This window comes from Talpa occidentalis, unplaced genomic scaffold (assembly GCF_014898055.3).
Source record: "Talpa occidentalis isolate TD23 unplaced genomic scaffold, MPIMG_talOcc4v2.1 talOcc4.8, whole genome shotgun sequence".
NCBI lineage: Eukaryota > Metazoa > Chordata > Mammalia > Eulipotyphla > Talpidae > Talpa > Talpa occidentalis.
In genome coordinates this window covers 72,839,519-72,857,593 of record NW_023605194.1, presented here as the reverse complement: position 1 = coordinate 72,857,593, position 18,075 = coordinate 72,839,519, and the positions used below count along the sequence as shown (strand labels likewise).

At 44.6% G+C, this 18,075-nt stretch overlaps 1 protein-coding gene across 9 annotated transcripts in view; it reads left to right on the top strand.

Annotated features, from left to right (window-relative positions):
• The window catches only part of SRGAP2 (SLIT-ROBO Rho GTPase activating protein 2), a 237,702-nt gene that overhangs the window by 185,537 nt on the left and 34,090 nt on the right, over positions 1 to 18,075 (top strand). For all 9 annotated transcript variants that reach the window (XM_037497471.2, XM_037497469.2, XM_037497470.2 and 6 more), the window contains 5 exons: positions 1,902 to 2,003; positions 2,944 to 3,141; positions 11,358 to 11,442; positions 14,274 to 14,301; positions 15,950 to 15,974. In XM_037497471.2, coding sequence (XP_037353368.1) covers positions 1,902 to 2,003; positions 2,944 to 3,141; positions 11,358 to 11,442; positions 14,274 to 14,301; positions 15,950 to 15,974 — 438 coding nt within the window. The remainder of the gene's footprint in view (positions 1 to 1,901; positions 2,004 to 2,943; positions 3,142 to 11,357; positions 11,443 to 14,273; positions 14,302 to 15,949; positions 15,975 to 18,075) is intronic.

Genomic DNA, 18,075 nt, shown 5'->3' with positions numbered 1-18,075 from the left:
GAGATTCCTTCTCAAGAATCAATGGAACTCGGGGACCAGCTGAGTGGAGTGATACATTTTCTGGTGTTGACTGAGTTGCCTTCTGAGCCAAACAGCTTGTCTCCATAAAGGGGGACTCCAGTGCTGGGTGTGCAGGCCTTCTCCTCCCCCTGTCAGAGCTTCGTTTCCATACTCCACAGCACAGCTGGAATGCATTACCTCGCACCCCAGTAGAGGACCACTGCCAGGGCATGCATCAGCAACGCTGCTGCTTCTTAAAGGAGAAGGCATGGATGTGATTTTTTCCTTCCGTGACCCTCCCCACTAGGTCTATGTTACTTTAAAAATCAATAGTTCCCTGTTCTGCCCTCCCTGTTTGTGATCTAGCTGATCAGTGCCTGAGCCAGACAGGGACTAGGGCCAGCCCTAGATCTTGTAAAGGTTCTGTGTTCTGCGTAGCCTTCATTTGAATGGAAAATAAAAGGAAATGAGGGGGCAGGTATCTCTTGGTGCCTGCAGCCAGTCTCTTCCCATCGGTGTGGGTTGTCTGTAGACTGCTGTGGCAACAAGAGGGAGGTGTCTGGAAGTTCTTGAAGCAAGGCCAAAGTTCGGGTGGCATTTTGACTGGAAGCCCTGACATTGGCCAAGGCCCCACACTGACTGCTGTTCTGAGGCGCTCAGCCCATGAGTTAATGCCAAGTGTTCTGAGATGTACTAGGAGGAGGTGCTTGGCTCCATTGTTGGTGCCCCCAGAGGCTGATGGGGTTCTGGATGCCTAACCAGTGACATCAGGCGGCCAGAGAGTTTCATTCCTGGCGCGAACCCATCCTGGCCACTGAGTTTCTCCATTGTGTCTGCTTATTCAAGAACTAGAATGAAGTCAGCGCTCTTCAGATCTGAGAGAGTTGGCTCAGGCCTGTCTCTCAGCTAGGGGAGGAGGTCAACTCAGTTGGGAGACTGAAAGCCAGTGGAGGAAAATGTCAAATGTCCCCTCCTTTTTGAATGCCCCCTCTATTTGAAGAGAGGTTTTGTCTGTTCAATCAAGAAAATAGTCTGTGGGCATGAGAATGTGCCCACTCATCGCTGGGGAAGGAGGAGGATAGTTCCATCCACATGTCTCTGTAGACGAGAGGCTCAGGGACACATCGTGGGGGTGGTGAGGTGGCAGAAGCTCCGTCCACATGGGTCCAAATCTGCCAGCCTTCTGTTCCTCATATGTTACCCTGGGAATTGCGGGTGACCTCACGCCCATGCCACAGCCATGCTCCCATCAGGAGGCAGGGATCCTTGTGGGAAGGGCAGGCCTTTCCCACACAGATCTGTTGAAGATCTGGGTTAAAGTGATGGCTCTTTGAAAAATGCTAAGTTCCACCAGATTCCACTACCTCTAGTATATCCTGTGGACTTGTTCCTGGCTTCACGCTTTCTCTCATTGAGTCAGAGCTCTCATGCATGGCCTAGATTTATAAACACATGCTGGCTGCCGACAGTGGCAAGTTAGCCGCCTGACCCACTTCTCTCCTGCTTTCACTCTGGTAAGGCAGGGATGAGGGAGGTACCAGAGGTGGCCACTTGGACGTCTAGCAGGAAATGCTCACTGTGCCAGAACATTGTGCATCTGGGGTCGGGGCTGCCCAAGACACTCTTCTCTGGCCTCCTCTGGCTTTCATGGACCCACGGCCTGCCCCTGCCAAGCACCAGCCTGAAGGTGGTCTCCAAAGAGAAAGCCCTGCTCTTTCCCGATAGGCGCCACTATTTGGTCCTGGAAGAGACCCTCATCCTTTGACTCTAGATTTTGTTTACCATTGAAACCGTGAACCTCTTGACTTGATTATGAGTCATTTTATTAGTAGTAACGGGACTCTGGAACCACCAGAAGAACTGTATCCTCTTCCTGACCTGGGATTGGTTTCTTTTGGCAGGCTTCCCAGCTCTGTGCTCAGCAGCCTGTCCAGAGTGAGCTGGTACAGAGATGCCAACAACTGCAGTCTCGCTTATCCACCCTGAAGATTGAGAATGAAGAGGTGAGTTTCCTGCTCTGAGACTCAGAGACAGCCTCTGAGTTTCCCTTGAGCGTCTTGCTGCTCCCGTCTGGAAGCAGGTGCAGGAGCACGCAGAGCACGTCCAGGCTGCTGCAAACATTTCCTAGCCAAATGTAGGCTTGGATTTTCCCCCTCCACCACATCCTGTCCTTCAACTCCAGGAAGTTGCTCTTGCACTGCCAAAGGTTGAGGTCTATTTTGAGCTTTTACAAAGTGCTTCCCCCCTTCTTACACATTTAATCAAAATGGCACTTGGCAACTATGTGAATAATATTGTGTCTCTGAAACTACCCACTCATGCCTAACTTTTCCCAGCATTTTCAAGCAGTCTTTTGACTTTGACACTTCAAATATCTCTATCCTCTTAGAAAGGATGACCCTTTTATGCGCCCAGAACATTTGCCCTCACCAACCAGTTCCAAAGGCAGTATGAGTGATTATTCAGTGTCTTTCTTTTTAGCTCAATGACTTCTTACCTGGCTTCGCGGTAAGTCTTACTTTCCCCGGGAAGACCAGGTAGGACTAGGGATGGACCACTTAGTTTACAAATGGGGAAGCAAGTTCAATGATTTATTAAGGTCATGAAACAGAACCTGGGGCATTGTAGGACTAGACCCCTCACCTATTTTAACTAGCGCTTGTATTTTGGGCTTCGCTTGAATTTGTCTTACTCTCTTTCCCTTAGTATTTCCATGATAGCCCAGAGCTCATATTAAATTAGAAAAATAAAAAGTAGTTATCAAATAGAAGAGCTGGGTCAAGGTCATAGCATGAAGGAGATGGTGGTCTCAGAGGAGGGTCCCAGAGTTGCCCCCTCTGACAACACCCTCCCTCCTCTCCTAGCCCTCCTTTCCTAAGCTGCTTGCTCACATACCTTTCGCATACTGCCTCTCACGTGTGATGTTGGCCCTTGTCATGGCAGGTAAAGAAGACAATGGAGGCCACACTGCAGACCATCCAGGACATTGTGACCGTTGAAGACTTTGATGTGTCCGACTGCTTCCAGTATAGCAACTCCATGGAGTCCGTCAAGTCCACCGTCTCTGAGACTTTCATGAGCAAGCCCAGCATTGCCAAAAGGAGAGCCAATCAGCAAGAGACAGAGCAGTTCTACTTCACGGTAAGGGAGCTTGACCTTTAAAGAGCACCAACAGGCGTGCGGCACACAAGCCACCTGGACCCAGAGTCCTCGTCTAGTATCTGAAGGGTGATCTCGGAATACCCAAGATTTGGAGCTAGGCATATTCAGGGGCTGTTGCTATGCTTAACAACAGGCAGGGGACCCCTGGAAGAAAGGATGCTCCTAAGTACTCTACATAGAGATTAAAAAAAAAAAAAATTTTTTTTTAAAGAACTAATAGTCTTTTATTTCAAAGTTTCCTTCTCTGCCATAGAAGATTGTGAAAGGGGGACTTCATCTCTTGTTTCTTGGAAACTACATCCAAACATTCTGGCTAGTGCATATCTTGTTTTTAAAGTCTGTTCTAAGTGATCTGATGATTTATTTTTTAATAATTTTCATTGATGGGAAATTGTTTTTCATAATTATTAAAATTCAAAGAGCCATGTAATGTGCAGAATTACTGGTTTGCAGAGAATTCCAAAACATTGTATTTTGTTATTTATGTATCTCCCAGTCTTCTTTTAGACAGATGGGCTCCCCCCCGCCTTTTTTTAAGTAGTGTTAAAAGTCTTTTGGAAGATTGCTGGCTGGTCTTCAGTGCTGCTTTTTAATAATTAAGTTATTTTGAGCTTGCCAAGTAGGATTTATTGCTTGAACCAAAATTTATTTCCTAATCTGATGACCAAGAAAGGCGAAATTAAGTTTGCAGATGTGAGATGATATATAGCCAGTGAATATGTATACTGATTCTGAATGAGAGGAATTAACTTGTTTTTCAGTCAAGAAACACAGTCTGCATGAGTAAATTGAATTTTTCCTCCAACTAGAACAATTTGTCTAATTCTTCTTTGAACACTACCCTTTCTCCATTAAGAACACTAGTGATTTGTTATCTTTTTGAAAAAAGAAATCTGTTTTTAAGTAGTTAAGTTCATACATCTTCAGATTTTTTTTTATCCTGGAGAAAACTATTGAAAGAGTTGTTTAACGGTATTATTCTTTTTAAAATAACTTCCTTTTTATTATGCAAAGCAAAACTTATATAAAATTTAGAATAGAAAGGAAGAAAATAAAATAAATAAAATAATGCCAATACCAGAGATAATACTGTTAGGGCTACTTCCCCTTCTGGTCTTTTCTCTATGCATAAACAAACATATATGCAAGCATATATTTAAAATTTTATTGCAAATTTGAGATCTGCTATACATACTATTTTGTAATCACCTGCTTTCACTTAATAAATGATTGATTTTATTCTAAGACATTTAATACATAAATATTTAGCATACTGCCTGGTTGTCACTAGTGCTCAAAAAATGCTGAAAGTTTATTATCACTAGCAGTGTTATTATTAATCTAGTCTTTAATCATTGCTAAGTTATTCATTGGCCATTTATTGAGGACCTACCATGTGCCAGACACTGTGCCATGAACTGAGAATGCTAAGAATATAAAATGAAGCAGCGGGTGATGGGATGAGGCCTCTGAGGCGAGGACTTTCATTTTCACTTACTGTATTTATAAACATTTATAATGGGTTGATTTTTTTATAATTGTAATATTCAAAATAAATATCAAAAGACGTGAATGCTTACGTGAACACATGCATAAATGGCAACCAGGATGAATGGAGTTGGGAAGCCTCACACTCAAAGTGACCTTCGTGTGGCACTGAGAGTGAGCCAGCAGGCAGGGGACAGGAGAAGGCGCTCCTGGAGGGAGAGCAGCCTATGCAGAGCATGAAGCTGCAAACACCTGGGTTAGACATGGAGAGAACTTCCTGTCTGTAACAAGGGCTGTCTCTGCCCCAAACTCCTTTATCTCAGGAGCTGGTTGAACACTGTAGAGATTTTTCCTAATACAGCTGCTTGGCTCGTCTATCTGGACTGCATAGATATAACAACTTTAATAATCCAATCTTATTACTTTGCAGAAGATTTCTTCTTTTTTTTCTTCTTTGGTTAAATTAGAAAGATTACATTTAAGACTGTTAGGATTACTTTTGGCTTTAAATGAAGCTATAATATTTGTGTTCAAAGTTGATGTTAGTAAGAGCAGGAGTGATCACATTCACTTTGGTTGCCTCTCAGATCTGCCCACCCTTTCACCTCTGTGCAAATGCATTGACGTCCTGTAACCTGTTTCCTGGTTTTTGTGACCATAGTGCAACTTATCAAAATTATGTGCAGATTTCTTGGCTAACAGGAATGGTTTTCATCTGAACTTGTCTAGTAATGAATTTACAAGAGCTCATCATTTTTGTGATGGGTGCTTGGGATGCATCAGGTAATTCAATTCATGATAAAAAGGCTTTTGGGGGTGATGAAGTGGACATTCAAGAATAAAGGGCATGCATGTTAAGCGGGATGGCTCCTGTGCTTGCCAAGCTGAGCAGAGCCAACACACCTGCCGATACTCTTTCTTCTGTCTGTTACCCCCACATATGTTGCCCATGTGTTCCCCTGCACCCTTCAAAACCCCCAGAGCAGCACACCTTGCCACCTTGGTTCTGTTGGGAAGTCAGGGAGAGGTCCTCGGTCCTGGCTTTGACCCCTCGGTAGTGTGCCTGACGACCAAGAGGTCTGCTAAGTGCTTTCCAGTCATTGTCAGCTGCCATCAGGCTGATGTGCCCCGATGACATCAGTTGGAATTCTGAAACATGACCTATAAAGGTCAGTGATTTCCAGGAATCCCAGGAAAATAATAATGGAATTTTCAAGCTTGAAGTCATCTTTAAAAATAATGTAAATAAACCTCAAACCTTGTCATAGGAAAGGTTACAAAAAAAAAAAAACCCCACCTCTTCCAATGCAGACAGGATGGGCAGCTTGTCCAAAGTCCTAAGCAAGAGCTGAAACCAGACTCTGTTGCTGGTTTCAGGCCACAGGAATTTTCTCTAGAGCCTGCTGAAGAAGCTAAGGTGAAGTGAAGGCCCAGAATCAGCTCAGCCACCTTCTCTTGTTGGATCCAAGTGAGGGTGTATTTTCTCATGCCCTTGGCTTTGTACAGCTCACCTTCTATAACACAGTCCAGCAATATCAATACCTACTTTTTTATTGTGGTTGATAAAATAAGTTTTTTAAAGATAATGCAAAGATTTACAGGAAAAAGTCAAACTTCTTCCATCCCTGATGTCCTTCCCCCCCACCACCCGCCTCTGTCAGTGGTTGAAACCAACTTTTGTGTTCTTCCAGAGATATTTTATTCTATGAGTAGACTATCACTGACGTACCTTTTGATACAATTAGAATTGCATTAGAAATGGAATGAAATAAAATAAAAAGAAATGCTAATAGAAGTATACCACTTATACTGCTCTTCACTTTGCTTTTTTCAATTAATTTATTTTGGATTTTTTTATAATAGTCCAAAAAGATCTGCCTCCTTTTTTACTGGCTGCACAGAATTCCACTGGGTGAATGGACCATCACTTACATAACCAGTTCCCTGCTCTGTGGGCCATGATGCTCACTATTTAGGATTGTTAAGGTCTTATAAGACTGGCATTTCTTCTAAGTATTTCCTTGTATGAGGTAGAGTATGGGGGATAAAGTGGGAAGGGGTTAAGGATCAGGGCTGATAAAATGAATCAACCTAGACTGCCTGGTCTCAGGGACAGGTTGGGTAAGGTAATAGGAGAGGAGCCGTGCCTTGGCCATTGGCACAGTGCTCTAGAACACGAGATGGAGACCCTTTTTCTTCTTGGTATTCTCTGGAGGCAACTTGGTAAATGTCTGCTAATGAATGAGCAGGTACAAATGAATGAATGCCCTGCTCCATCATTTAAAGGGGGAGATGTGTTTCCCTTTAAAGGTTTCTCTATTATGTATTCTGTCTGACAGCTGTTTCCTACTTCAAAAACTGACGGAGAGGGGGGCAAATATCAGCGAGCCTGGATGACGGGGAAGCAGCCGCAGTAATGACAGCTGCGTGTCTCTGCACATGGGGCTGGCTAGGCTGAGCTCACTGTTCCTCCCACCCCCTTGCTAAAAGCAGTGGGTACTTATGGCTTTGGTGTCACACAGGTTCATTCCAAGGCATACGCATGATCCCCATGAGTTTTATGTGTCCATGATAAGAGTGTATTTAAGGGAAGAGGCATTTAAAAATTAAATTTGAAGAATGTTTTCATGCCTCTCACTAAATTTTTTTAAGGCCAGGAACCAGTTTTGTGTGGCTTTCTTAAGAAATAGTGCAAAGCAGTTTAGGGAAGGACTGAGCAAGTGATTCTGGTACAACTTTTTTGATTACCTGATAATCACAGTCATGCTTGTTATCATGTTCACCTTCAACAACCTGTGAAAAAAAACTTTAGCTCCATTTTTCACATGGAGAAACTGAGACTCTGGGGATTAAGTGACTTGCCCAGAGCTAGAAGAGTTAATAAGTGGTAGAACTAGAATAGTCCATCTCAGACTTTTCCATTTTACTGCAACTAAAAGGTATGTCAGTGAGGACTATAATCTTAATAATATTAATAACTAAAAAATATTTTAATTATTGCTAATAATTTTATATTATTTATAATATTTAATAATATCAATATGTTAATAACTAAACAAATATTTCATTGTTATTATTATTGAAATAATAATTTCAATAACTAAAACTCATTGCTGACAGCTAATAACCAACTTGGAACTATGGAGAGATAAATTGATAAGGTCATATAAACTGAATTGAAGGTCCATAATGGCAAAAGACAAAACCACCTAATAGACCCTCTGTTTCCCTTTCTACTTTTTGAAAAAATTATCAGTTTCAATAACACTGAGTATACAATTTGTGGGGGGAGCATAGGGAAGTGCTCAGACTGTGTTTTAGGAATTCGATTTATTCTGGTGCCCTAGAACAGAAAACTCCAGGTAATCACTTTACTTTGTATGTTTGGTAAGGAACGTGGAATGAAAGGAAGGTAATTGCCTGCTTTTGGAATATGTTTTAAATAAGGACAGAGCCTCTTTTTGCCCAAGGAAGGGATTTTTGAGATTGTGCATAGACAGTTCTTTTCCTGGGTCCCTGGTCTCCAAATATCTTTGAAAAGCTGTCCTCCCTCCTTTGCCTTCTGCTGTCTCCTCTCATGTGTCTGGTCAGCAACGCCAATACCCCTAACTCAGTTCTGCCAGCCAAGGACCAAGACTTCTCCCAGTTCAGCTCTCCTGCAGATGAACCCTGATCCCAGGTGGGCTGGGAAAGTGGCAAATAACATGCCTATGAGCTCTGGGGTGCCCTCACTTCCCATACCTGGCTCATCTGGATGGAAAATTCCTAACCATTGCTTCCACCCCAGAATTAGGAATGCAAGTCATACCTTGACACAGTGTTTCTTTCGATCCTTCAGGATTTAATGAAACCCGAAAAAGGCAATCCATCATGCCTCTTTATCAGCTTGTTATTTATTTTAATGGTTCACTGAGTGACAGTCAGAGTTAACTAGTGAACTGTGAACATGAATAGGAAAAAAATGATTTCAGAAACAGGAGTGAGAGGAAGGAATTTGCATCCATCTCCTCTCAGAACTTTGGCTGTTTTCTGAGCAATCTGGTCCTGTTTTAAGGGTGACAGTTTCTTGATGAATTTTTTCTTGTTAGAAAATCTTTATTCTCCAGGGATAACCTTCCTGGGGGCCTTTGAGGGTTCAGATATCAGCAGTGGATGTTTTCTGCCGGGTTTCCACCTCTGGGCCCTAAAGACTGTTCCCAGCCTCACAATTAGGCATTGGCTGGGGATTGGATGTTACCCAGGGAGGACTGACAGCAGGTGAGTGCAGCTGGAGCAGATGGAGGGGAAGGTGACGGGGGTGGGGACCTTTTTCCATGCACATGTTCTGTGCACATGCTCAAAGGAGCAGAGGGAACAGGTTGTGCGTGAAACACCAGATATGATTTGATGTATCGCTAGGGCTTTATTTGTTTTATATTTAATTCGGAGTGTAGGGACACACTTGGAAGCTTGGTTTGTAACTCCTGAAGTAGGTTCTTTGGAGGAAAGAGAGACTGATTATCTATATTTTAGCTATTATTTGAGCAGTTCTTGAGTGTCTGCTATGTGCCAGGCAGGGCACTAGGCATCGGGAATGCAGAGAGTCATGAGTGCTGGGCCTCTGACCTCAGGAGGCGGCTGTCTGGAGAGAGACACATGAGTCATAAGCTGCCTTGACAGCTGTGTGAGAGGTACGGTTAGGGAGGTTTGCAAAGGTAGGTGCAGTAGCTTCTGAAAGTGTAAGAAGGCGAGGGGATGCATCCCAGAGAAAGCATATTTTTTCTTTGTTTTGAGAGAGAGAAATATATACTCTTGGTTAAAAGTCCACAATGTACAAAGTACAGAGTAAAAGTCGTATTTTTCTCACCTGTCTGCGTTCATCCTACAGTGATGTATTAAGTCATAAAACCAATGATTAATATATAATTATACTTTCTGTTAATACATTAAGAAGACAGTACAAACTTTAAATGTCTTGTTCACTTGCCACGCCCCTCTTCCATGTCACATATCATTAGTGATTCACAGACAGTCCCTGGGGGAGCCCTGCCATTTTGCCTATGAGCTCAGACATGGGCAGATGACCCCTGACCCAGGAGATGGACCACTGTCTCAGGAGACAAGCAAGGCAGACTAAGATGCCCATGAATGGCTGCAGAGTGGAGTGGGAAACATGGTGTGTTAAGAATCCAGAGGCCTGGGCTGCAGCCCTGGAGTTGCCACTTACTGGATTGCAGCGATCGACAGTTTATTTGACATCCCCTTCCCGGAGAATGTCTTCTTATCTGTAAGAAAATGGTAATGTTTTTCCTGGTGTTTGTGCAGAGTCATTGTGAGAGCCAGGTGAGGAACGCATGCTAACGTTCTCCAAAGTCCTGAATTGTCCCTCATCTCTAATGAATACAGGGGAGTTGTGTCTGCTGCTACCTGCGTCCCTGTGGGTGGAGCATTCTAGTGCCAGGAGGTACAGGGTAGGTTCACTATGGATTCGGGCAGACAGGTAGAGTCCCAGAGTCCTCGGTGAATATTTCAGGCTTTAATGTTCTCTCGGAGAACCAGGTTCACAGGCACATCAGGCAGGGAAGCTGCCATGCAGTGAGTCAGGCAACTGAGCCTCCCTACCCCAATGAATCTTTACACTCTTTCCCTAGGCTCTCTCATGGTCTCGCCTCTTCTGTAGTCACGCATGCTCCACAGTCATCTTCCCATAGCTCCCTGTCTGAGTGACGCCGCTCTTACATCACTGGCCTCCAGGCACAGGTGTGCACACTTACTCATGCCCACGCCATACTCCAGGTGTCCACACTCAGGCACGCACACCCCACACCCACGCTCCCAAAAGCCTTCTGCTTTAGCCTCGGGTGATAGTCCCAGAGGCTAGAGACGTAAAAAGTCTGATTAATCCATTTATCCTACAAGTGTGTTGTCCTAACAGCTAAGCTCACGCTGTATCATCAAAAATCTGTGTGTTTGGATACTGGCTCCATCACTCAGCAACAGGCTGATCTTGAGCAATTGATTTAATGTCTCCAAAACTTAGTGCCCTCATCCGTAAATGAGGGTGACAACAGTGATAGTTCATAGGGTTGTTCTAGAGATTTGATGAATTGTCCAGGGACAGATCGTCTCTCCTAGGCTGACAAGCATTGAGAAGGGGCGGATCAGACCATTCAGCCCAGTGTTCAGGTGGGATCGTGTTTCTATATCCTTGTCTTATGTTTGGAGCTGCCATTATCTGTGTGTACAAGTGGGTGGTGACAGCCCTTCCCTCTGCGCGTTCAGAAACCCCAGGTTTTCCACAGACTCCATGCAGAATAGAGGAGGAGGTAAAGACTGAGCCTTGCAGCTGAGGCGAAGACTTAGCCTCCATGGCTGATGGACTGCACTGGCGGAGGAGCCAGGCAGGGTGGAGGTCAGTGGAGGTGACAAGTGGCAGGTGTATGTCCTCATGCCAAGAGGACAGCCCAGTGCGTCCCTCCACCACACTGCTTTTCAGCGGAACTGAAGGAGATGGATGAGGAACTTGAGACAGTGCCTCACACTCCAACCTGGAGCAGGATACTGATCACCATGAAAATCAACAGCTGCCTTAAGGAAATGAAAAAATGGACTGGGTGGAAATTGGGTCAGAAACCGAATACCCTTTTAAAAAGGGAATTGTACAGCCCAGTGTCTGTGATGATTTTTTTTTCTTTCAGGAGTCTCATTGCTCTTTTTCCTCCTTACAGAAAATGAAGGAATACCTGGAGGGCAGGAACCTCATCACCAAGTTACAAGCCAAGCACGACCTTCTCCAGAAAACCCTGGGGGAAAGTGAGTGTGTGAGCTGTGCAGGAGGCTTGGCAGGGAGGGGACAGCCCTGAGCGCGTCAGTGCCCAGCTGATGCCTCCATCCTAAGCTGGGGCGCCCGGTCTTGTCACCTGACCGCATTCCTTCCCCCCAGCCTGTTTGATGTGGACTCACACGCCCCAGATGACTGCTTGAGTAATGGGAGAGGCCCGTGCTTAATGAAGCACTAATGTGCATCATCTATTTGTTTAAATGGAGCATGCTGCCTCCACGCGGCCCTTCTTCCCCTGCTCTGCTACCACGGGGCAAGGAGCTATTGATTATTTACTCTCCAGACATTTTGTGGAAACTCTCAGCTCCTCTGTGGCGGGACTGAGACTGGAGCAAGAAGGTAGGGAGCTGTGAGGTGAGAGGCCCAGCTGCTCTGAGGAGGGGAGGGGCTTCTCACAGGCAAGGCTGCTGGCAGGCTGCTGCTTTCCCCGGCCTTAAGGTACATGTCACCTTCCTTAGCATCTAAAGGGTTGGGCTGAGTGGCTGCCCTCTCCTGGCCTTGGCCAAGCCGAGGCTGCGGCGCTGAGTGGACTCTCATCTCAGGGTGATTTTAACCAGACCCTCTGGAAAGCAGTAAGGCAAAGAACCTGCCGGGCACTCTGGACTTTCTCTCCTCAGCTGTCAAACAGAAGGCGAAGGTTGAAAAAGAAGCTTCCCTGGGGTTTTTGGAACCTTGCCTAGGTTGCCTGCCTGATTCTTAGCATCCTGTGATTAATGGGGTTCCCAGGTTGGGATGCCTCCCAATACCCTGCCCCTCCTTCTTGCCCCACGAATCTCCTAACTTATGGATGGGAAGGTGGAGGCGGGGTATAGGGAATATGAATAGGACCAGTGAAAGTCAAACCTGGACTTACATAAAGGTCTGATGTTTTAAAGTCAGTTCTTAAACACTTCTCGGCAAGCTGCAGCACCTGAAAGTACATACCCGTTGGCCCATTGAATTGACCCCACGAATCGAAGCCCTTATTTTCATCCCAGAACTTCCTCCCCATCCTTCTTGCCCTGTCTTCCTCCTGCCCTGGACGATTCCTCTAGGTGATTTAATTCTTTAATCTCTGCTGTCTTTGATCTTGTGATTTTTAAGGCATTTTCTTTTATGTGAAGAAAACCTGGTAACCACTGTTCTCTTTCCTCCCACCACCCACGGGACTCAGGCTGAACAGGTTTGGGCATTGAGATCCAGATTTTGCTTATAGAAAATCTTTACTCTTGTATTATCATATTGCTCCATAGGGAATCAGAGGACAGAAAGCCCAGAATTATGTGAAGCAAATTATAACTGTGATTTCTTTTTGCCAAGATAACCTAAGCATAGACCATAAGTGAAGTGAAGAGCAGAGCCTCAGGGGTATGTGTGTGTGTGTGTGTGAGAGAGAGAGAGAGAGAGAGAGAGAGAAAGAGAGTGAGAGAGAGAGAGAGAAGGAAAGGAAAGGGAGGAGAGGATTGGGTTTTCCCTTGTTTATCTAATACAGGTCTAGTCCAAATCAAGCTTGATTAATTGTGCACCCAAAGAAAGCAACATAGATTACATATAATCTATGCAAGGACACATGCATGTATGTCTTTTAAAAAACAGTTGCACACATACACACATTCATCAGATGTGCTACTCTGGGAGAGCAAAGGTTGGTGACCATGCATTAGTGTTGCAAATTGCCTTAATATAAAGATGACAAGTTCTAGCAATAAAGGAAAAAAATAGCAGCAGGCTGTCCATGTCAAGTCATCACGGCCCTGCCTTCTGTATGGATTTGTCACCATAATGCAAGAGCCCCTTGTTCTTGCCACAGAGGGATAATTGATGTGTATGAATATTCCAGAATGGAAATGGGACAGATGTTGAAAATAATGGCTCAGAATAATATTTTTGCAGATGAAAGCTGAGCCTTTAGTAATGAGAGGCTGTTATGAGTGGGAGAGTGTGTAATTCAAGATGAGCTGAACTCTAATCAGCAATAAGCAGGCAACCTTTAAAGGCAAGAAAAAGCCCCTACCCTTTCCCTTGTAGACTTGCCTTTCCAGAAGCAGGGAGGAGAAAGGTGAGGACTGATCTCTCCCTCCCCAGCTCAGTGCCTGCTTGGGTTTCCCCTGGTTTAGCTAATACAGGTCTAGTCCAAATCAAGCTTGATGAATTGTGCACCCAGAGAAAACAACATAGATTGTACCATGGCCCATGTCCACATGCATGTATGTTTTTAAAAAAAAAAAAATACTTCTCATGAATTAAGATTTTCCATTTTTAAGGTTTGCTGCGGTCCATTAAACTTCATATTAGGACCCACTGTTGGTTGGAGAGCCACAGTTTGATGTTTTCAGTAACAGCATGAAATCTCATTTTTCCCTTGCCACCCCAACCCAATCTAATGGGAGAATTTAGCGTGAATCTAAAACTATTTCTTATCTTCTCCCTCTCCCCAAACAATTCTTTCCTTCTTCCCTCCTCAGGGAGAGGGCAGGAGGGACAGAAAGATAATGTGTGTGTGTTGAGAAAGCAAGCCATATATACCACATATACACAGAGAGCTAAATTTTCATCTCCAAGAAGCCTCTAGTTACTTGCTCTTTAAAGTATGATCTGCCTTGCTCTTTTTTCCTTCCTGCATTTACCCCTTTTCCCATTGGGAAGAAGAGTCTAACAAGCCTAAGGTTAAGGGGTGCTGGAAACAAACACTAGAAACAGCCTGGGAGGCCAGTACTAGGCGCTGTCTGGGCAGCCCATCAGGCGAGGCGGTTCCCAGGGGTAAGTCCCCCTCTTTCTCTCCTTCCACTTCAATGTGTGCCTTGTGCCTTTGTCTTTCCTGCAGGTCAGCGGACAGATTGCAGTCTGGCCAGGTGGGTGTGGCCTGGGGCTTGGGGAGGGATGAGGGGAGGCCCCTGTTAGCGCCATCTCAGCCTGGGAGAGCCCAGCAGCTCTCAAAAGACTGGATGACTTTGCAAAGGAGTGCCTTGGGCAGAAGCTGCTTCCTTCCCTTTCCCTTACTGACCCCATCTAGTCTCAAATGGAAATGGGGTTTATTGTGACTTTGGGAAAAAACTGAGCAGAACTGAGTAAGTTACCAGAGACTCCCCAAAACCACTACATTGCAAGGAAACGAAATGTTCCATTCTGGGGGTCCTGGTGACCCAACCTGAGCTGTTAGACTTCAACATGTGGGCTTTGGGAAGTGTCTGACCCAGAGAAGGAAGATCAGGAGGCAGCATTTGATCTGGGGTTTGTTTACACATGGAAAAGATGACAGCCCTTAGTAAGTGACTGCTGCTGGATAGTGAACTACTACGTTGAATGGGTTTGCCAAACAGCATCGTAGAAACCTTGCCTGTGTGCAAGTACGCAGCCCTCCCAATCATTCTCCCACCTTCCCATCTCTCCGTGGTCCCAGACAAACAGTTCCCCTCCCAGTCATGGTGCTGCTATCAGAAAACTCCAGCTGGTAAAGAGCAAGGCATTCATTCAGCCAACAGTTTTCAGATGCCTAAAAATGTGCTGATTTAACTGGGGAAAGAGCTTTAATGGGCCTAACTCCTTAGAGACTCTGGGTTAGCCCATTATATCAACCACTTATATCTGCCAACACACACAATAATCACGAGGCCATTTACAATTATAGGCTCATTATTTAGAAATAGCTTCATTTGGTTTTCATCGTTTTGTCATTATGGATTACAATAAAGATCCCATTAATATACCAATCTTGATGACTGGAGGGAACCAGGGCAATGGAATCCTGTGGAAGGTATCTTCTGGTGACAGAGTCCTAGTGTAGGTTCACCTGAAGCCCATATCTGCAGAAGTCTCCATGGGATTGAAAAGTTGATTCCTCATGCTGTGCCCTTGGGCCGTTCTTTTCTCTGAACTCCAGTTTCCTCATCTATAAGACAAAAATGAGCACGCCACCAGATCAAGGATTCCAGAGGGGTTTCTAGAGCGGCCTGGAGGCAGGGGCAGAAGGCACCCACTAGCCAGGATATGGTCCCCACTTCCTCAGGACAGGACAGTGCTGCCCTCTCATGTGAGGTATTGAGCCGCTGAGTCAGATTCCTTGGAAGAAAAGGCTTCTGAGGCAAAACACAACTTGAAAAACATCACCAAGCACATCAGCAAGGTGCTGGACACTCTAAATGACAACAAAATGACACCTATTTTTTTCGCAAAGAATTTCTAAGAGCAAACACTGTAACTTCCTTTGGTGTTTACTGGTGTCTCCTAGCAAACAGATATCTGATCGTCTAAAGATATTTTACTGCAAATTAAACCAGCTCCCTCCTAGTCTAGTTTCAAATAGTGACAGGTTTTAAAAGCAGACACCTCTATGCTTTTGTGAAAAGAGCTTTATTGGAGAATAACATCAAGTCTCAGCCATTTCCGAGTTGAATAATGTGACCTGTTTAGTTAACTGTCCCACAGATTGTTTCTAACGCCCTTTCTCTTTTCCTCCGTGCTGCTGGATTGGTCTTCTCTGATTGGTGGACTCGACCACAGGCGTAGCTCAACTGTGAGGAAGCAGGTAAGGGCCGGGTGAGAGCCAGGCTGGCCTGGTGTGCAATGGTTCCATCCCACAGACATTTGTGCAAGTCAACGTGGGCAGGACAGACACTCTGTCTTCATGCCTGTGTCTGGAATGTGCTGTTATTCACAGTATGTTTAATATCGTGACAACTTCATTGATGCAGCTTGTGTAGCTTGAGTGACTCAATCTTTCTGATTTATTCCTCTCCTCTCTCATCATTTACTTCCTTGTGTACTGGAGCTCTGATTGTGATAGATTATGCCAGAATTGCCCATGGTATCACTTTTTCTAGAGACCACAAAAGAAACCTCGTGTTTCCTGCGTAGGTACCCATATGTGACTCATAGCTGTTCCTCACTAGACTGAACTCTCTAAGCTTGCAGATTTGGGGTTTTTTTGGTGGTGTGGTGATTAGATGTATTTCTAAGACATGCTAAAAATGCAAAGCTAAGTCTGTTCCAGGAGATGTTGAACTCTGCAATTTTGTGCACAATCTTCAGTGTGATATTAAGATCTGGCATTGGGCAGTCAGTTCTCAGCACCCACATTCAGAGGGCTCTTCCAGAGCAGTGGTGTGGCTGATCCACATCAGTGGGTAATCTAAATAGCACTTGTGCTTGTTTTTAAAAAATCAATTGAAGTATTTTTTGCAGTAGCAAATTTGACTTCCTAATTATACTTTATGGCAAATACTAAAATGATTTTGTATCCCTAAGCTTTTACCAGTTATGCAGTCAGCAGTTAGTAGAGAGGGGATGGAGACAGCTCAGAAATGCCCCTGTGGCTACTCAGGGGAAAGCTGATCTGGACTCAAAAAAAAAAAAAAAATCATTTTGGGTAATTTACAATGGCTCTAGCCACAGGGAGATCATAGAATGAACAGGGCATCTGGTCTCCCTGGTGTGAGCACCCCCAGCAGAGTCTTCATCTGCTCTGGCTGGGAAACCCAGATTATATACTTCCCACTAGTCTTAGCTTTGCTGTCATTATTTTTACCCCCTCTCTACTTTGGGTCTCATTGTAATGAGAACATCAGCTATGATGACACATTTTTTAAAAATGTCATTGCAACTCTTCTTCCTCTGGTTCCTCTATTTTTTCCTTCCCATAATTTCATTTAACACTGGAAAGGAGTGGAGTGCCTCCCAGGGATATAATTTATTGCATTTTAAATTAATAGGTGGCTACCTTAGAGAGAGAGAGCCTTTTTTTTTTCTGTAACGCTAAGAACTGGCTTGAATTTGGTTTGTTCCTTTCAGTCCTGGGACTGGCACTGTGCCTCGGGCTTCTAGATGGAGCACCCATGCTTGGGCTCCTTCAGAGGGGAGCAGCACCCATCTGGTTTGCATTCTGCTGCACCTAAGCAATTTCAGACAAAGCATTTTTACCTGGTGCTAAATTTGTGCAAGGATTTTTAAAAATCCCAATTAAAGATGTTGTTTTCTCTCTTCCCCAGCAACTCAGATCCAACGGTGGATCAGTAAAGAATTTTTCTAAAATAGAATAAATAATAAGTAATTTGGAAGTTGAGTCATCTTATATCAGTAACCAGGAAATAAATACTTGTTTGTTTGTGGGAAATCAGCCAAGCAAGAGGAAGAATCTGATAACTATTGTTCCTGAGGGTTCCTCATAGATTCCAATAAAAATGCTAAATCAAATCATCTCAGACTTGTCTAAAGGAGATCCTTCAGTTGCTGCCTCTGAGCCTTCCCTGCCCCCCTTTGAGCCCAGCATTTTCTGTGTCCTGTTACTTTTGCACCTTCTATCTCTAGCCATCTTCACAGTCCCTGACGCTTCAAGTCTGTCTTCACTGCCTTTTTTTTTTTTTTTTTTTTTTTAATCGTTACTGTAGTGGCAGGAAGGCACAGAGCAGGATCTTTATGACCCAAGCAGACGGGTAAAGAAGAGTCCTGGAGCCCTCGGTGGCTTTTTCAGGCTTTTATTGAGCTTTTTACAACATTTATCATGCGGGAGGCCAGGGGTAGGGGGGCCGGGAGGCTGGCAGGCCTCCCAGCCCCTGGCAAATCTTCACCCTTTCTGGGCTCTTTGGTGTTCTCTTGTGGTCTCTGCTTCTCTGTTTCTCCTTTGTTGCTCT